This window comes from Leptopilina heterotoma, unplaced genomic scaffold (assembly GCF_015476425.1).
Source record: "Leptopilina heterotoma isolate Lh14 unplaced genomic scaffold, ASM1547642v1 Lhet_278, whole genome shotgun sequence".
Lineage (NCBI taxonomy): Eukaryota > Metazoa > Arthropoda > Insecta > Hymenoptera > Figitidae > Leptopilina > Leptopilina heterotoma.
In genome coordinates, this window is record NW_025110986.1 from 2,187,402 (window position 1) to 2,209,607 (window position 22,206).

The 22,206-nt window shown below is 30.0% G+C and overlaps 2 protein-coding genes across 3 annotated transcripts in view; both read left to right on the plus strand.

Annotated features, from left to right (window-relative positions):
• The window catches only part of LOC122504061 (tensin-3-like), a 566,797-nt gene that overhangs the window by 261,305 nt on the left and 283,286 nt on the right, over window positions 1-22,206 (plus strand). The window lies entirely within an intron of this gene.
• LOC122504064 (phospholipase A2-like) lies at window positions 1,726-21,810 on the plus strand. The gene is made up of 4 exons (XM_043614949.1): window positions 1,726-2,187; window positions 3,616-3,775; window positions 18,015-18,167; window positions 21,405-21,810. The coding sequence occupies exons 1-4, from the start codon at window positions 2,022-2,024 to the stop codon at window positions 21,691-21,693; spliced, it is 768 nt and encodes a 255-aa protein (XP_043470884.1). The 5' UTR covers window positions 1,726-2,021; the 3' UTR covers window positions 21,694-21,810.

The following is a 22,206-nucleotide window of genomic DNA, read 5'->3' on the forward strand; positions in this document are numbered from 1 at the left end:
CGCACGCTAACCACTATGCTACGCTCGCATGGGACTCTCAAATCTTAAATACTCTCAAGTGTCACAAGCTGAAATAAAACTTGTCGAATAACTACGCGTCAATGCTACAGCTATATTTTTATTATTATTTAATATATTAAATAATTGTATTTCAATATAATAATATTGAACATAATAATATTAATAATTTTAATTAATATCACAATAATAATAAATTTATTATTATTGAGATATTATTAATTAACATTAATATTATTGAGAATTAATAATAAATTATTAACATGAATATTAATATTTATTAATATTAATAATTTATTATTAATTCTCAATAATATTAATTAATAATATCTTAATAATAATAAATTTATATTAATAGTATAAATTTATTTATAATAATTATAAACTATAAGTGCACAACAAATTTTTTTAATTGCTTAATTTTGAAAAAACTCTTAATAAATAATTACTTAATATTTTGATTAAATTCATTTATTAATTAATCATTATTTTCTAAAATAATGCAATTAATTATTGTAATAATTATTTAGTTATGACACATTTATTGAAAATAAATTTATAATGTGACAATAAATGACGACATCCGCAGTCGGATCCGGCCCAGCACCGAGCCAGTACAGACTAAACATATTCGTCATTCTTCCGACGCCGCAGAAGAATAAGATCCGCCGGCGGAAGAAATCCAGTACCGAGCCGGTACTGACAATAGTGGGAAGACGGTTCCGACAGTCGGAGCATAATCTGTACCGCGCCGGTTGCTTTTTCAGATCCGAATCGGTACAGACCGTCGGTACTTGCGGTCTGTACGGGCGCGGATCCCAGCCGGTTGTAAATTCCGACATTCGTCCGACTTTTCCGCCTGGGTTATGTCAAGTGAGATTTATGTCAAATTAAATTCATGTTAAGGCTGAATCCATTTCAAATCAGGCAGACTGACAAACTTTAAGTCATGGATTTAACTGCTGATAAAATATGTTATTCTATATGAAAAATAAAGAGACCCGTATTTTTTTATTTTTCATAAAAACTATTGGTTTCGCTTGTAATTTTTTTTCTATTGAGTATGATCAAATTTTTTTTCTTGAAACTTGTAGATGGGCTAGTCCTCTTCAAAATCCAATTTGAAATTTGAAAAAAATTCAAAATTAACGAAATAAGAGATAGTTTTATAAAAAAAATAATGTCGATTTTCTCAAAAACCCCACTTTTTTTCTTTCTAATTTTTACCATAAATTCTCATCAATATGAAGAACAAATCCTATAATTTTCAAGTGGGCTAAACCATCCTGTCAGCGAGGAGAACTTTTTTTCGAAATATTTCTTTTTACAAAATTTGAAATTGTTTACGTGCACTTTGGAAAACAAATGAACGAACTGAAGTAAATCATTTTATAATTAATAATAATAAATGCAGGCGAAATAACCGCAAAATTAATTCTGTCAAAGGTTTTCAATTTCAATACATTTAAAATTGTACATTTTATGTAATATTTATTATCAACAATAATTAATTAAACCAACCAATAATTCGTATATGGCTCGAACCGCCAAACATGATTTGGAAAAAATTAAATAAACACTAACACAAACACATTCAAATCAGATGAAATATAAAATTGCGTCACTTTTTCGTCGGGTTAACGAACAAGTGAAAAAAATATTGTCTAGACTTTGGAACAAGCAAACGTTGATTGCATCAGAAAATTGTCTTCGGACACATACACTGTCAATATACTCTCTCATTCTTTAAATAAAACATCACCTGATACTTTTAATCTATATACAAAGTTAAAGTATCTCATGGATCTATAGTGTGATTCACTTGTCGCGATTAAATTCATCTTCTCACGAGATAATTCAATAATAAACTTCCTAAATTTTTATTTTACTTCGCGCATTGTGTATCATGAATTTTATCGTTTGGAGAGTAAAATATTATCATATGATACTAAAACTAAGTACATAAGAAAGTATATAGAGAATTTTGTGTTTTTCAAGAAAATATGTTTCGATGTAGTATCTCAATTTTTTTTACAATATTATTGCTACTTGAATTGGCCGCAATTCAACAGACATCAGTTAAAGTGACAGAAACGGAAAAAGTGTTTTTTGATTTTCGATCGGATAATGGAACAAAGAAAAATAAACCATTTCGGATCATTTTTCCAGGTAAGAGACGTGTTCATTAATTTAGAATATAAAAATTCATTATAATTATGATAACGAAAACTATTTTATGCTATTGCATATAAAATTGTTAAATTCTTGTATCTAATTTTGTATTTTTATATAAAATTACAATTTTATATGAAATCTTTTATATTATTAAATAAATTAAAATATTTCATTTGTATTTTTTGTTTTTATTTCAGTGAGTAATTTTTGAGAATATTTACCGTGCGGAAAAAATATTTTGTTTGTTTAAGCTTTCAATATGTTTTCAACAATAGGAAAATAAATTTTAAAAATCGATCAAATTTTCTCACTTCAAGAAGTTTAAATAAATTTGTATTATGTAGTAAAAAAATTAACTAATGTCAAGATTTTTTGCTTTTAAATTAGTAAATTTAACTAATTAATTAGTAGAAATTACTATTTATTAATAAAATTTACAAATTCAAAAACAGAAAGGCAGTTACTAATAATTCAAATTAGTAAACATTTTTACTAATTAAAATTTAGAGAGTAGGGGAGATTGGGGAATTGTGAGCCACACATTTTTAGCTCAATATCTTACACACAAAATTTTTTTTTCAAATTTTTAAATTTTTCGTGTTAGTAGGAGGTATAAACTAACATATATCATGGTCAGTTTCCCAAAATTATCACTTACCTTAAAGAAATTTCAGTTTTACCATAGAGTGCAATTTTATGATTTTTAAAAATGTTGGGGAATTGTGGGCCACTGCCTAAATTGAGTTCAAAATCAAAAATAACGATGAAATATATTTTATACATGGTTAGAAATATTAAAAATGTTTAATTATTAGTTTAAAAATTGAAAAGAAAAAGTAAGAAAATTAAATTAATCGGAATCACAATTAGTTAATTACAAATTTTTAAGTAAACAGCTTTATCGCATGAATCGCAATGAAACAAATTGTTTTTGTTAAATTACTATATCTATGAGTGATTTTAATAATATTTGCAATTAAATCGCCAAAAACAAGCAATAAATACTACCCTAAAAAAAGTGTCCCACAATTCCCCAAATGCTTCATTTTACAAAAAGCTTTGTATTATTATTCATTTTAATTTGATGCAAAGTTTCTTTTTGGAGTCAAAGTACCAATCCCACACAATAATTAAAAAAATATTTTTTATAATTTATTCTTGAAAATCCTTGTAAAAACAATAAAAACATGAAGGTCCAAAATAAATATTTGAATGCAATTTTTCAGGTGATTTTTGTTTACGGTTTATAGGTAATTATAAAGCGTTGTAAAGTAATAAAATGCTAATGAAAAATTTACTTTGGATGAACAAAAAAAAAAATAAAAAAAAATTGGATGATCAAACTTATAAATATTATTAAATAATTGAGGTGGCCCACATTTTCCCAATCTCCCCTATGATAAAATAAATTATTACTATAAGGGACACGTTGGTGTGGTGATGGAGACATTGCAGAACACAATGACGATTTGGGACATTTTAAAGAAACCGATGCTTGCTGCCGACAACATGATCTTTGTTCAAATATAATATATTCTGGAGAATCAAAATATGGCCTTTCGAATGGTGGACATTTCTCAAGGTTTATCCTTTTTTAATTAAAATAATATGTATATCATTGATTTGATTTACTCAGATTGAAATGTTTAACTAATTAAAAAACATTCCTCGAATATTCCATCCACATGCTAGGATTATTCCTACTTTATTTCAAAAGAAGCTTCCAAATGTCGAAAATTATTATTTTTTTCATTATTATTATAAAAATTTTTTTGTAATTTTTTTTTATTATAGAAAAATATGTTCCTTTTGAATAAAGTAGGAATATTTCATTAAAATATAGTATTTTGTAAATTTCCTACGTAGATTTTTTTAATGAAGCTTTAATTTAATTATTTTGTTGATATTTTAGCTAAAATTTTTTTTAATCTTATATAAACATTTTCAATATTTTTAATTTAGAGGTTAAATAATAAGAAGTTTAAAAAAGTCAGGTTTTGTTCATTAATAATAATACAAATAGTGTAAAAAATAAAAATAAAATGTATTCTGAGCATTTATTATTAAAATTATTATTTTAAATTTTTTTATTCATTAAGAATTCAGTAAAAAGTAAATAATAATAGTAGTAAAAATAGTAAAAATAACAATAATAATAATAGTAATAAAGAAATAATAAAAATAAAATAATAATAGTTCCAACAACGATAAAAATAGAAATAACAGAGAAAAAATGTGAATTCATCTTGACAAGTGTAAAATGAGAATCGCACTGTATAACAAAAATGAATGAGACTTCGCTCGCGCCACATTTCATACGATTTTCCCATTGTAGATGATAAACTTGAAGCGGACCACGGTAAATTGTAAAGTGTCAAAAATGATCCCAAGCAGGATCAAAACCTCTATCGAAATACTGCAAACAATTGAAAGTAATACATATATAAATTTATATATATACAAACTCACACAATGTATGTAGCGTTGTAACGCTCAAAAGTAATTTCAATGCCATACGAGTCAGCAGGAATGAAAAATCAGAATTCAAATATAAGTAAAATAAGGAAAATAAAATAATAAGTGGATAAAGCAAACAAAAATAAAATAAAAAGCAACTAAAAGAAGAATAACAAGCAGGAAATTTATAAATATGGAAAAAATTGTAACCAAACATTAGCCCATTCTTTTTGTAATTTAAATGTCAAAACTTAGAAAAAAGAGAAAGAAATATAACGAATTTAAAATGTGCAGGCTTCGTACTCGATAATAAATTTTAAAAAATAAGCAAAAAGTATTTTAAAGACAGAAAAAAGTAGTAAAAAAGTAGCTACACGGGAGTGGACAGTGAAGGCACTATCGGTTAATTTCTGATAAATGCAGTTTAGTTAATTTGTTAAAAGTCAGTTTTTGGATCGTAATATAATTTGTGTTTTGACGTTTAGGCCAAAGCCTAAACTTTCTTTGGCCTAAACCTCAAAACAAAAAGTTTAGTTAATTTTCGATAGACAAATCCCACGTCGAAAAATTCCATGGAAGTACCCCCCTGGAAAGTCCCTGGAACTTCTACATGGCATTTTTTAATGAAAATAATTTTGACTTAAAAAACAAATAAATACAAAATAATATTTTAATGGTAAGTATTACACATGAGTATGGATTTCTATTTATAAAAAAAAATTAGTATAGAATTCTTTCTTCTTGCTTCTTTTAAAACATTGCTTTTATCCAGGAAGGAAGAGTAAGCCCGAACTCTGTGTAGAAAGCGCTTTAAAAAAATCTTAGATATTTCCTAGCCAGATGTGCGCTGGTAATGCTGGCATTCTACCGCCTGACAACCGACTCGGATCAAAATGATAATTTCAACAAATATCAAAAAAAAATAATAATTAATTGCAAAAGATAAATACTGATAACAATTTATTGATAGTTCACTTTACACATTTTTTTATACACTTAACGGTATTTTTTTATATTCACATTTGAAAAATCCTAACGCTTGGGGGTACGAACCTACGCCTAACCGAATATTTACGCACCGAAATCTCGCACGCTAACCACTATGCTACGCTCGCATGGAACTCTCAAATCTTAAATGCTTTCAAGTCTCACTAGCTAAAAAATGAAAATTGTAAAATTACTACGCGGCAATAGGCAATTTGGAAATACGAACTGATGTAATACCGGTATTTATGAATATTTTAATATTTCGTTTAAAAAGGAACTTGTTAAAATTGTTATTTTATTATTATATTTTTTAATATTTTATTACGTAATTATTAATAATTGAATGAAATTTGAATACACAACACATTTTTTTAATTATTTAATTTGCAGAAAAGTGTCAATAAATAATTACTTAATATATTGTTTAAATTAAAAAGAGATTATTAATTAATTAATAATAAATAAATTAATTAATAATCTGTTTTTTATATATTTATTTAATGTGTTATTTATTGTAGGTATTATTATATATTGAACACATTTTCTTTCAAGTTAATATTATTATTTATTAAAAATTATTTATTTAATTGCACATTAATAAAGTTGGATTTTTATAAATATAATGAAAAAATTAAGTTTCTTATATTCTTCCTTTGCATCAATACAATTAATTTATTTATTGGTTAAATAATAATAATAATAATAATATTATTATGATAAATGCAATTAGTTATTGTAATAATTAATTAGCTATGATATATATAATAAAATAAATTTATGATTATACTGATAATGTGAACTATAACAATAAATGACGAGATCCGCAGTCGGATCCGCCCCAGCACCGAGCCAGTACAGACCTAACATCCGTCATTCTTCCGACGCCCGTAGAAGAATGAAATCCGCAGGCGGAACAAATCCAGTACCACGCCAGTACTGACGAAAGTAGAAAGGCGGATCCAAAATTCTGAGCCTAATCTGTTCCGCGCCGGTTGAATTTTGGGATCCGAATCGGTACAAAACATCGGTACTGGCGGTCCGCACGGGCGCGGATCCCAGGCGGTTGTAAACTCCGACATTCGTCCGACTTTTCCTCCTGGGAATATCACAATTGCAAATAAATAAATTTGCTTTTAAAATTAACACTGTTTAAACTATGTAATATTTACCTTGACATAACCACACTTTTCATCTATGTCAACACTGAACTTTAGTTCAATGCGCATGATCGACTTAATTGGTGATCAACTAGAACACAGTGAGTCTGGCACTTTTCGTGCATATTTCTCAGACATTTGTAGAAGCAGAGTTCGGTCTCCTTACTCTTCCTTCCTGCTTTTATCCCACATGCACAAAAATGGCGCTTTCTGATAGCAGACGACAGGGAGGAAAGTCATTAATTTCTTCGACCGTATGAAAATGGCGAGCGTGTTCTCCCATGGGCAAGAAAATCAGCTGTTCCCATGCGTTTTTCTTGACACTTTTGTGCATTTGGAATAAAAAATATCGTAAGCAACAAGATGATAAAGAAATGGGTTAATATACTATTTTTGTTGTTTCAAAGTTAGAAATTATTCTCAGATAGCACGTAACCTTATGGTAATCTTACTGTAACCTTGCCGTGCAATGTTAATAAGATTTCAGGGCAAGTAAAGTAAAGTTACCATAAAGTTAAAATGTCCTACCTGTCGTAAGGTTACACTGTGAGGTTTCTGTAAGTTTACACTGAAAGGTTACTACAATTTACAAAATTTTAATTTTTTAAATATACGCGCGTATTAAGAAATAAAAATTATAAAAGAGATAAAGAAACTTAGAAATTTTTCGTTTTTAAAATTTGCAGACATTTTTTGTAACCTTGCGGCAACCTTGCAATAACCTTACAGCAAGCTTACCAAATAACATTGTGACAATCTTACAGTGTAATCTTACGACAGGTAGGACATTTTAACCTTATGGTAACATTACGGTAACCTTGCGCTGCAATCTTAGTAACATTACACGGCAAGGTTACAGTAAGCTTAAGTTACGTTAGTAAGCATAAGATTACGTGCTATCTGGGATTGTTAATTATTATCTGTAATCTTTATGTTCGACAAGATTTTTCAAAATGACGATAAAAATTTAAAAATAAGCTAAAATAATATTTTTATGGTAAATAGTACACATGCGTACCCGTACTGAAGAGTACACACTTTTTTGACTAAATTTTCAAAAATATCAATTTTTTCGTTGAGAACCATATAAAGATCAACTCCAAATATTTTTGCTTTACACTGAAAAACTGTTGGTAGAACAGTTCCGCTATTGACTGTTGTGCAGCGCTACTTGACTTTAAACTCACAGCTCTATCAAAATTGGGCGAGCTGCTCTCTTAAACTTGACTACCGCAATGGCGTTGGTGAGAGGCTGCTTGACAAATAGTTCAGCAGCTCTATCAAAAAGGAGAGTTGCTCGCCCAAAAATAAAGTGAGCTGTGCGTTTCTTTTTAACACAGCAGTTCACCGCATTGGGCGAACAGCTCTACCAACAGTTTTTCAGTATATTATTCCTAAAATCTACACATAAAAGTACATAAATAATGCAAAACTGCAGTCCACTAAGCCAAGAATGTTACTTTACCTTCCTGTGACGTCATAGCGGGGAGAGAAAAGTATTTTACCTCCCTGTCGTCCAAAATCACATGTAATTATATTTTAATAACAATGTGAAGATAAAATGTATCTTTATTTACGACTAAATATATGTTTTATTGAAAATTGTTAAATAATTAATCATTTTAAAAAATTATACTATTATTATAATAAGCTTTCGGTTGAAAACACTGTTGTCGTTAAAATTTTTTATGAAGTGGTTTTTGAGACGCAAAGTATGCCTTTACTTCAAGCAGCAGTTTTATCAGCAGTTTTACCGTCCTAGGACGGTAAAACTCCTGCTTGAAGTAAATCCATCCCGAATAAAAATATAACACGGACTATGTACTAAATACTACGTAGTATTTATGTAGCCTTAAAATCGGCCTTCTATGTAGGCCAAGTTATGTATATTCTATGTGGAGTGTACGTAGATTTTCCTATAAAGGCCTATAAGATGTAGTATCTATGTAGGATATACGTAGGCCTTTCTATAGTCAATTGATGTAGGCCTTACAATGTAGTGTCTACATATGTTTTGTGTAGACATATCTATGTAGGCCTGCAATTTCTGAATCTATGTAGGATCTACATCAACATTCCTATGTCTGACAGATATAGGTCATCCAACATAGTATTGAGGTAATATTTGGGTAGGTAATGACCTACCTATGTAGGCCCATATTTATATTAAATTTATTTAGGATCTACATTAGTATTCGTACATAGGAAATATATAGGCCACCCTACGTAATGTTGAGGTAAGTTTTGTATAGGCTTTTCTATGTAGGCCTTTATTTCGTAAAATCTATGTAGGATCTACATCTACATTCGTATGTAGAAAAGACACAGGCCACCAAACGTAATATCGAGATAAGGTATGAGTAGGTCTCACTATATAGGCCTAGAGATGTAATATCTGTATGGGATATACGAACACAATATGATATTCATTAATATAATTTAGAAAAAACCCTGATTACATATGAGCAATCAAAAATCAAATAAAACAAGCTATTTTTCTGTTAATAGAAAATCATTTTTATCCAAAATCTTATTAAAAAATGTTGACTGCCAAAGATTTAGAAATATTTTTAGAAGTATGTAAAATATATTTAAAAATATAATTATTTTACAAACAATTAAAAGCAACTTTTTAATTTATTAATATTATTAAAACTGTAAAACATTTTTCATATGAAGGCAAAAATATAAAATGTTAAAAGAATATTCTTGTTTTTAAGAGTTTGTCACATCTGGTTAGTCGTAGTTGACCATCTTAAGGGTTCCTCATTGTAAGAGGGGGACTATTTTATAGCTGTTCCAGTTCTCTTTTTTTCTTATAGATTTACTTAGACAAAAACTTAGAAGTTTTTCAGATTGAAATATACAGAGCAAATGTTCAGAGACTTCAAATATTTTCTGTAAAATCTTTTTCCGAAGGTCTTTCGAGCGTCAGTTGCTCTTTAGCATTTGTCATAGAAAGAGTCTAAAATCGCATGGGATAAAATTATTTTGAAGTTAATATTTTGTTGTGAAGTGAGTTTTTTTGTGAATTGTTGCATTAAAATGGATATTTTTAAGTGAACAATTTGTTGCAAAGTGAATTGTTTAAGTGTTATTGTGTGATATGGAATTTTAAAGGAGTGATACATTTTAATTATATTTTATAGAAATTATTAAATTGATTTATTCAATAAATTTAAAATATGTATATAAAATAATTATAAATAAATTGTGTATCATAAATACGAATTTAATTTTTTTTATCTTATGAAAAACTGGAACTGAATAAATGTATATAAATATAATGAAATTGTTTTAATTTTATTCTTTTATTTAATTGTAATTTCTGTTTGTTTATTAGAACTAGAATAATAAAATATTTACAATTAATTTTAACACCAAACTAAACTTAATATCAATCCCTTCTATTTGTAGAGAATAAATTACACTCTATATAGACTGTATATTATTTGGCCTAGATAGATACTACATACACATAGATTTGACATCAGTTTGTCTACGTAGAGATAACATTTACACTCTATGTAGATTCTATATTATTTGGCCTATATAAATATTACACTTTAACCCTACGTAGATCGTATGTATATTTACCTACATAGAGCCTATTTAGAACTTTTATATAGGTCCTACATTGTTAAGCCTATATGTATAGTCTATGTAGCCGAGCGTTACATTTCCGTCATAGGCTGTATGTTAGTTTTAACTCGCAGGCTTATGTCGCATTGTTAGTATAGGCAAGATGACATAGGGTCTACATATAGAGCGGAGCCTAATTTTTATTCGGGCGGTAACACTTTAGTTTGGACGAATATATTCGGCTCTATGCGCAGGAGGGTTAACATGACAAATAATCTTATTTTTCAAATATTTTAATAAATTTTAAAGAGCTTTTAGCAAGGAAAATTGAATATTATGTTAAGTTTACCTGTTTTCGATTTACACTGACAAGTTTTTCTACCTTTTTTTAAAGTCTTCCTTTAATTTCACCACAGATGCCATATTTTGTTGCAACCGTTTTTCGTTGTTTATTTTTAACGCACTTTATACTATTTTTTCGTCGTGTTTAATTAATTTTATTAAGTAAACACGCGAAAATTTTTGTCCCCGGCTTTTCACCCACAAGATCAGTTTCTCTATAAACTATAATAAATTTCAAATTTAGTTCAATTTCCAAAAATTAACATTATGTATACGTTTTGAGTAGGGGAGACCGGGGCGTAATGGCTAACTTTTCACTCGTTGTTGTTTTACTCGGACATTTTTCTTCGAATTGAATGTTTATCTTCCAGAAAAGTTACTCTGGTATCTCAGCTTTCTTTTAAGACTACAAACGTCCCTACATGACTTTTACTTTTTATTCTACAGCAGTTTTTCTGGAGCAATGCAGAGCTCCAAAATACGCCCCGAGCCGGGGCGTATTGGACAACTCCCGGGGCGTAATGAATAATTATTGCTAATTATTATAATTATACAGTTTCCAATCTTATTGTATATTGTAAATTAAATTTCCTAGGTATTCCGCGAATGCAATTTTTATTTAGCAATACTTCTCCTATCGCTTTTTCAATAATATCCTGTGATATTGGCACTCTCTTAATTTCTTTGTAATTTATCATTTTAATCGTAGCTTGAAATCTACTATTTGTAAATTTTAGACCAAAATTTAAAAATTTTGACAAAAACACCAAATCATACTTAAACTAACAATAAGTGACAAGTAACCGCGAAAACGAACCTACGCACTTCGCCGATATGGTAGTTTGCTATACATATGCTTTACCTCTCTTTCTTTATGAAAAAACCTCAGCTTTCCAATGAAAATAAAATAAAAAAAAACGAGCCCGAAGATGAAAAAACATTTTTATTTTGGTTGGACATTTGGCGTGAATTCCGCCATAATCAAATCCTAATGATGCGCAATCATGCTCCGGATATCAAAACATTACCAAAAACCAAGGGTTAAAATTTTTAATAATGTTAATTGATAACTTATAAGATATCACACTTCATTAGACCAGATCACGACTATCTACAGATCTCTCACTCAACACTTTTCGACTCACATTACATGCATCCAATCACACATTCATAAAAAAACAATATTACAATAATACTCAATTTTTTTCCAATCGGTTATAAATTTCTTTAACAGTGTTTGGTGGATCTATTAAAACTAATTCGCACGCATTTGAACCAAAAATGCGATTTATTCGGTATGGTCGAAAATAAATGTGAAAAAATTTATAAATTTTTCTGCTCTCTTTGCTCGATTGATGAGGAACTTTTAATAATAAGAGTTGTCCTATTTGTATGTCTATTTTGCTTGTCGATTTTTGTTTCTCACTTCGTACTTCGCAAGCCCTTTTTATTTTTAATTGTACTATTTCAATTTTTTCCGTGTGAGAATTTTCTTGCCCGTCTGGAAACTCTAGTAGCGTTCTGATTTTGTCAATTGGATTTTGTTCATAGTTCAATTCGTATGGGGTATATTCGGTCACATTACTCGTAGAAAGATTAATCCAGTCTTGGATTTTTTAACGTATAGGGACCATCGCGTATGTCTATCGCTGCAGTAAGTGCGAAATAAACGCCCTATTTCTTGTATAACGTGCTCTGCCGGATTCGACTCAGGATGCCTGACAGAAACGAAGGCCGACTGCACTTCGCTTTCAGCCAAAAATGCACCCCATTTATGTAAAGTGACTTGCCTCCATTATCGCATAGGACACGTATAGGTTTCGCAACAGTTCCAAAATATTCTTTTATTTTATTTATTGCTGCCTCGGTTGTCTCACGCTTTATTGCAAAAAGTGTCACTAGTTTAGAAAACACGTCAATTAACATGAATATGTATTTTACTCCCCCACTCGACTGCGGGAGAGGTAAAAAAAAATCAACTGATACCGTATCATTTGGTTTATCATTTATCACGTTTCCAAAAGCCCCTGTCATTAAGTAATTTTTTTATTTCACTCTTTGACATAAATCACAATTATTAACGAATTTTTTGATATGGATTCGCATCCCTTTCCAATTATAATTTCTTGATAAATGCTTGAAAGTCTTGTAAGCTCCCATATGACCTATACTTTTGTGAACTTGTGATAACAACCCCCTTGTTAAATTTCCTGGGACAACTAAACGCCACAAATTTTCATTTTTCGAATTATAGCATAAAATTCCGTTCTTTTCGCAATAACCATCCATGAGTTTACCTTCCGATAAAAAATCAAAAATATCTTGTAATATAGCATCCTCATGCTGGATTCTTGCAACATTACGTAATTTTGGCAAATCAATACGATCAATTGCACCTATTTCCATGTATGACTCATATATAATATTCTGTTCATTAGATTCCCGAAAAGCTGCACAAATTTGAACTATTTTAGAATCTTCCGCACGTTTAGAGCCTATACGACTACAATAGTCTGCCAAACCATTATCAACTCCCTTACAATGCGATTTAATAAATGAATATTCCTGCAAAATCAGGGACCAACGAATGATGCGCGAACTCTAATACGATGTTTTTAACAAAAATGTCAATGCCTTATGGTCGGTGTAAATTTGAAAAGTTGAGCCCAGCAAATATGCTCTTAACCGAACCACGGTAAAAACTATTGCTAATAGTTCTAGTTCTGTTGCGGAGCAATTTGCCTCATAACTAGTAAGACAGCGACTAATAAGAGCTATAATCATTTCCTCACCCGAATCATCAACCTGACAAAACACCGCGCTAATACCACTTTTCGATGCATCAGTGCGCAAAATAAAAGATCTATCATTCAAATAATGTCTCAGCATTATGCATTCCGCAAATTTATCTTTTTTTTAAACTGCTCGCTATGTTCTTTTGTCCACTTGAAATCAGATTTGGAACTACGAATCTGTCGAAAACCAGCTAATAAATTTGCACATTTTGACTGAAATCGACGATAATAGCCACAAACCCCGATGAAACTTTGCAATTCCCGTCTAGATTTCGGTTCAGTAATATCTTGAATGGCCTTGATCTTACAGGGGATCCGGTCTAACCCCACTCGTGCCTAGTATAAAACCCAGAAAAGGGATTTTCTTTCTAGCGAACAAAGTCTTATCCAATCTGAGAGTTAACCCACATTCCCCACAAACGAGAAAATATTTTACTTAGATGCATTATATGATCACCGAAGCATTTTAAGGCGACAACGAGATCATCTGTAGATCGTCATTCGTCAAAAATTGTTCAAATTCAGATCCAAAAACCTGACTCAACGCACGAACAAATATGCCTCCTGCAATCTTTACTCCGAACGGCAATCGACAGAATTGATAACACCGACCCTCTACTACAAATGCAACGAACGGTCGCGATTCCTTGGCCAATAAATAGTATCTGGTAATAACCCAAGGTGAAATCTGAACTAGTGAAAAATGTAGTTCCTGCATATTTTTGTAATAATTGTTCCACTGATGGTGGGCCCTCGAGATCAATATCTATATATTGATTAAATTTTCGTGCGTCTAGACAAAGTCTAACACTGTCATCTTTTTCCAATACAACCCTAATCGGATTACAATGTCGACTATTGGAGCGCTCGATTACCTTTAGTGCCTCTAATCTATTTAATTCTCTTAAAACTTGATCGGAATCGTGTAAGACATTCAAATATAAGGATGATCAGAAGTCAATTTAAAAACATGTTCATATTCCTGCAAACAACCCGGATTGTCACTAAAAACGTCTCGATACTCCACCACGAGAACACTCAGGCAGCGGTAAACGACGGAAAATCTAGTTTGGAAATGTGTCACAAACGTTTTGGTCCCCTAAATGAACAAGATTTGAAGAAGATGACTGATAATTTGTCGAATTGCAATGTTTGTTCCTTTTCCGAAAAATGCCGATCGCTCTACAAAACCACCTAAAATCATTCACACCGATGTATGCGGACCGATAAGGGTGGAATCGCTAGGATAATAAAAATACTTCATTGTTTTTATCGATGATTGCACAAGATGGTGCGAAATACGATTCATCAAAGAAAAGTCCGATGTACTGGAAGCTTTCAAACAGTACAAATCTCTGATGGAAAATCAATTTAACGTGTCTATCAAATGTGTGCAGTCAGACAATGGAAAGGAGTACTGTAACAATGAATTTAACAATTTCTTGGATCAGTCTGGAATAAAACCAAGATTGACGGCTCCACACACACCCGAACAAAGTGGGATTGCCGAAAGGCGAAATCGAACTTTAGTTGAGATGGCTAGGTGTATGCTGCTCGAATCGAATCTGCCGCCGACGTTTTGGGGAGAAGCTATCGCCACAGCGAATTACGTCAGGGTCAGGAGCCCATCAAGGAGTGTAAATGGAAATACCCCATACGAAATTCTATTTGGATCAAAGACTAACATTTCGTACTTCAAGGTCTTTGGAAGTCATATGTGTTAAACAAAGATCCCACGAAGGGGAAGTTTGAACCCCGATCCATCGAATGTACATTTGTGGATTACTCAGAAAAATCGAAAGCCTACAGATTCTGGATTTCGGAAAAACGAAAAATAATCACGACTCGTGATGTAAAATTTTTGGATGAACTCGAAAAATCAAGCAACCGAAAACATCAAACTAAAACTTCACGGACAGGAGACGAACGAAAACGAAGGAAATCGAGATCGAATATCCCATTAACAACATCAATAACGAAGATGATGAATTTCTCTCAATTTCATCTAAAGAAGAACTTGATAAAATCGAAGAAGAAGCTGGAGAGGAAATCGAAGAAGAGATTTTACCTGAAGGGTAAGAAGTCCAACAACCTGAAGGTCAATGACGTCGTGGTAGTGGTAGACCAAGTCTAAGTCAGCTGATTGGCTACTTGCTGTAGGCGACGAAATTTAATCCTTAATCAACGACACCTGGGAACTCGTTGATAAACCTCAGGGTAAGAATGTTATTAGCTCTCGAATAGTGCTCAGGAACAAATATAAACCGGATAGAAACTTGGAACGACGAAAAGCACGGCTCGTGGCGAGAGGCTTTTCGCAGCAGCCTGAAATCGATTTCCACGAATCGTTCGCTCCGGTAGCGGCTTTTAGTTCATTCAGGATATTAACAGCTTTTGCGATTGAGAACAATATGATAATCCACCAATTTGACATCATCACTGCGTACTTGAACGGGATAATTGAGGAAGAAATTTTTATGAAATTGCCTGACATGTATGAGGAGATTTTACTTCGAATGATCAAGAAGATGCAACTGGATAAGGATCAATGCGATAAAAATTTGCACACAAAGGCTGTCAACTTACTGAAGAATCTTAAAAAAGAAAATCAATTTTACCTGTTGAAGAAGGGATTATCCGTTTTGCGACAAGCAGGACGACAATGGCACGAAAAATTAAACAAGGAACTTCGCAAACTAGGATGGAAGCCTCTAAATGCAGTTTCATACATTTACATGGCAAAACGTAATTCAGAGATTGTGATAGTAGAAACTTACGTAGACAATGTCATATTGATATCCAAAGGTCGAAAACGGATCGAAGAAATCACAAAATAAACTCGGACCGATATTGCGTTTGCTGTCAACTCTCTAAGTCAATACAATTGTTTTATGTTATACCAGAGAACATTGGATCGCCGCAAAAAGGATCTTGCGATACATAAAGGGTACTTTGGAATACGGAATTGTTTTTAGGAAAACAGGGATCGAACTACAAGGATTTTTTGATGCCGACTGTGGCTACGTGTTCACTTTTGCTGGACCTGCGATCAGTTTGGAGTCGCGAAAGCAACGTACCGTCGCACCCTCGAGTACTCAGGCTGAATATGTGGCCTTAACTGATGGAGCAAAGGAAGCAATTCATTTACGGAGATTTTTACAAGAAATCGGAGTCAACATGGGAGAACCAACCCCTATTTGGAACGATAACCAAGGAGCCCAATTGCTCGCACAGAATGCGGTATTCCATAACCGGACCAAACACATCAGTAATCGCTATCATTTCGTACGTGAGGTCTTGAGGAAAGGAATAATTAAAATCGTATACATCCCAACAGGCGAGATGATGGCAGATATTCTAACCAAGGGACTTGGAGGTTCTATGCATCTAGAACATATGAATCGAATGGGATTAAGTGTTTTGTGAATTTCGAATCAATACACGCATTTAAGGGGAACTGTTGAAACATTAAATATTCGAATCACCAGCGTGTTCATTTGAGACTTAAAGTAGTGGGGACAATTTAAATTCCGTGACTTGCACAGACAAAACTGTAGTCAACTCTCAGTCAATAGTCTTTTTTGAGATACACGGCGGAAGCCATTATTAGTGTACTTGTCTCTTATACTTTTTATTGTGCTAAATATATCATGATTCTTTAACTTAAGGGCATCCGGGAAATAATACTGGTTTCGTGATAGACGTCTCATTTAAAAAGAAAAGAATATTTTGAGTCGGGATTTTTTGGTAAATATAGAGAAATGCTCTGGGACCAGCGGTCCTCTCGGAATTTAGAGAAATTTTGATAAATAATTATTGAAAAAAATTGTTTAAATATACGGAAAAAAGGGGTTTTGAACGGTTCAGTATAGACGTCTCATTTTGAGAGGATAAAATATTTCGGGTTCATATTTGGAGGGGTGATAGAGGAAGACTCTCCGAGGAGCGGCCCTCTCCGTTTTAGCAATAATTTTGCGAGGAAACTATTTTATTAACGATTGAAAGTGGAGTAATTTGAGATTAATACATTTCCCTCAGTTCAACTCGCGACCACTTCCGAGAATTGGCGCCACCTCCTTGACCACTGACACATAGATCCACTTGTCTGTGTGCTCGCCGCCATATTGTCTCTCACTTTCGCCAAAAATCCAACTTTTGTAATTTCGTTTTTCAATATTTATTTCAAAAATTACTTGCAATTTTCGAGAATATTCTTTATCATCATGAATTCCCCTAATTATCATGATAAATCCGAACTAAATATCTCTAATTAATTAGGAGTGAGACGACACGCGGGAAAACACTTTTTGGGCTCGATTTTTCCCGGATGCCCTTAACAATCATTGTTTATTTTATGAGATTCTATCACCTATATAATTCGAAAGCAAAAAGTCAGTCACTAATTTAAATAAAAAAGTTAAAATCGAGATTAAAATTTTGACTGATTTAGAATTATAGAGAGAGTAGAAAATTATTAATAAAATATATTTTTCATTGACAGAGTAGAATGTTCCTGTGATGAAGAGTTTTACAATTGCCTATCAAGTCTCTGCTCACCACTTGCTTTAAGTATTGGAATAACTTACTTTGATATTTTAAGACCACAATGTTTTACACTTGATTATCCTTATTATGACTGCATTCAAGAAGAAAGGTACGTATTTCTCGAAACCATTATAATTATCATAAATTATTAATTCATTAATAGCTATTAAATATTTATTTATTATTATTAAATTTATAATTATTATCAAGCATTGCAATTTACAATTTACGAAAAATATTTAAATGACATATAACTTTACAAACCTGCAAAATATAAAAAATAAAAATTAATAAATTACGTTCAATTAAAAATATGTTTAAATTCAAACATATTTTTTGTTAAGCTACTTATTTTTTAATTAAAAAATGTTTTTCTCAGTGAAATTTTAAATTGCAAAATTAAATAAAATTTTATATATATGTACAGTACCGCTCAAAAGGATTTGCCCACCCTACGCCATGCAAGGGCATTACAAAAAGTTTTGTATCTTCAATAATAATAAAGATAAAATCTTAATCAAATATTTATTTTAAATCTTAAATATTTGACTTAAAATGCAAAAAAAAATTTAAAAAAATTTTTTTTTATTGTTTAATTGCTGAAAATAAAAAAAAAATTTCACTTTTTTTGAAAATTTAAAATTAATACAATTTTTGAAGAAATCATCACATTTAAAATCTACAAATGTCATTTGTTTATAAAAATAGCCTATTTTTTCAATTGTTGATAACTTGAGAACAATTGATTTTTGAAAAAAATTGTTAAGGGAAAAAATGTGCCTCTTTGTGCGTAGAATTAGAAAAAAAATATTTAAACATTGAAAAAAAATTTTTTTTTTTACATTTTTTCCTTCTGTATATATTTTTAAGACGAATAACATATACTTATCAATACATATCAATAAAATTGAATACAACATAAATTATCACTATTAAAAAGAACAGTTAATAATTACACTTTTTAAATATTTAAATAACATTAATTATAAAACATTTATTTGTTTATAAACAATTAAATCATTGTTGTTAAAAATAACATTCAATATAAAATCACGAAATTTAATATTCTTCCTAATAGAATTTAACACTTTTATTTTCATTAGTATTTGAATAGCTTTTAATGTGGAAACCGATATTGTTTATAAACAGCTTGAAGGTTTAGTTGTCTATTTTGTACATTATATTGTAATTAAAATATCAGTTTTATGAAAATTGTAGAAACTATCACATGCTTTATATTTCTATTTAATACGTAATCAGTTTGTAATATGTTATAATTATGTTTTAAAATAATAAATGATTGGTGTAAAAAAAAGTGGTAAAATACAGGAGTAAAATAATGTCTAAAAATTTGACTGTTAAAAAGCGCGTGAAAATTATTCTTCTTTATAAAAGTGGGAAGAGTTATCGTGAAATTTCTAAAGAATTAAAAATATCAAGACGTACCGTCGATTACAATGTGAAAAAGTTTTCGAAGTTTCATAGTGTTGAAAATAGATTTTTTAATCTTTCAAGACCAGGAATATCTACAAAAAGTGAGGATACATTTCTAGTGCGAACAAGCATTTTAAACAGACGTTTAACAGCACCGGAAATCACTTCTGAGGTTAATAAAGCTTTTAACAAAACATTAAGTGTGAGCACCGTAAAACGACGTCTTAATGAACGCGGAATTTTCGGAAGAATCGCAGTAAAGAAACCTTTATTAAAAGAAATTAATAGGAAAAAGCGACTGAAGTGGGCCAAACAGCATAAAAATTGGACTTTAGATGTTTGGAGAAAAGTTTTATGGAGCGATGAATCCAAGTTTGAAATTTTCGGTACCAAAAGAAGAGTATACGTTCGAAAAAAAGTAAATGAAAGATTTTCTAAAGATTGCATCGTCCCCACAGTTAAACATGGTGGAGGTTCTGTCATGGTGTGGGGATGTTTTGCGGGTTCAAAGGTTGGTGACATTAAAAAAATTGATAGAATTTAAAAAAAGAGGGTTATAAAACAATACTGCAAAAGAACGCTGTTACATCGGGAAAGAGGTTAATAGGTAAAGCAATACAAAATTACAACAAATGTACATAATACATTATATAGTATTTCTTAAAAAAATATTTTATTAAATTTATATCATAAGTTAATAAGTAAATATTAAAATTTTATAACGAAATATGAATGATTATTAAATATCCTTCTATAAATTAAAAGCTCATTTATTAGTTAATTTAATTTTTAATTTAATTTTTTATTTGAAATACATTTATAATTTGTTATAGGTAAAAATTTCATATTCCAACAGGACAACGACCCGAAACATACCTCAAAAATTTGCAAAAATTATTTAAATAACCTTGAAACCAAAAATGTACTGAAGGTCATGGAATGGCCACCGCAGTCACCGGATTTAAATCCCATTAAGATGCTATGGGAACATTTAGATCGAGCAGTGCGTAAATCTTGTCCTACTTCAACTCATAGTTTGTGGAGTATTTTACAAGAGGAATGGAAAAAAATTTCAAGCCAGACTTTAGAGAAACTTGTATCAAGAATGCCTCGAATTTGCCAGGCTTTAATTAAAACTAAAGGATATCATTTCGATGAAAAAAATATTTAATATTTTTACTCTCAAAATGTTTAAAAGTAAAATTTTTAACAACACTGATTTAATTGTTTATAAACAAATAAATGTTTTATAATTAATGTTATTTAAATATTTAAAAAGTGTAATTATTAACTGTTCTTTTTAACAGTGATAATTTATGTTGTATTAAATTTTATCGATATGTATTGATAAGTATATGTTATTCGTCTTAAAAATATATACAGTAGGAAAAAATGTAAAAAAAATTTTTTTTTCAATGTTTAAATATTTTTTTTCTAATTCTACGCACAAAGAGGCTCATTTTTTCCCTTAACAATTTTTTTCAAAAATCAATTGTTCTCAAGTTACCAACAATTGAAAAAATAGGCTATTTTTATAAACAAATGATCATATCTTTCTTAAAAATTATCGTAGAGGAATCTTCAAAAAATCGTTTGAAAGGTTACAAAAAATGCTTTCCAATGACATTTGTAGATTTTAAATGTGATGATTTCTTCAAAAATTGTATTAATTTGAAATTTTTCAAAAAAAGTGAAAATTTTTTTTTTATTTTCAGCAATTAAACAATAAAAAAATTTTTTTTTAAAATTTTTTTTTTGCATTATTTCAAGTCAAATACTTAAGGTTTAAAATAAATATTTGATTAAGATTTTATCTTTATTATTATTGAAGATACAAAACTTTTTGTAATGCCTTTGCATGGCGTAGGGTGGGCAAATCCTTTTGAGCGGCACTGTATATGTAATTTTACAGTGATTCAACATCATGGGAGACTTGTAACAGTTGCAAGATTGATAAGACAAAACCAAAAAAATGGCAATGGAGGGAAACAAAAAATTTCGCCAATTCTGAAACATCAAAAAAACTATTCACATGTTTTGAAGATGTTACTGCCGAAAAGTTAAAAATAACACAGGAAAAAATATCGAATTTCATTCAAGAAAACGGAGTCGAACCATTAATCAAAATGTGTTCTAATTTACCATTTGACTCGTGGTATAAAAAATTCTTATGTCCCAAAATTCTTCCCTTTTTTGTTTGATAATTAATTTATATACAAACTATTAAATTATAATAATGATGTATTTTTCTATTTATAGAAATCACAGAAAAAAAATATTAATTTTATCTCAGAAGCTAAAATTTTTTTGAATCAAATATAAAATTTGTGACGATAAAAAATAAATAAAATAATTATATATTTATCTTTTATTTAAATTTTAATTTTCATTTAAATAAACGATATAAATAAATATAAATTGTATGTAATTTTTTTTCTGTGTCACGTACTAAATAGTTCGTAAATTGTATAATCCTGTAGATATGTTATTTATTAATAAATAATTTATAACTATTATTATTATTATTATTATTATTATTATTATTATTATTATTATTTAAGAATAGGATTTTCAAGTTTTGTAAGTGTTTTTAATAAAGAAAAAATAAAAAATTTTATATATAAATTAACTACGAAAGTATCTCGAATTCTAATACAAAACCATCAAATTTTTCTATTTCTGACAATAATTTCTTTTAAAATAACTTCACTCTT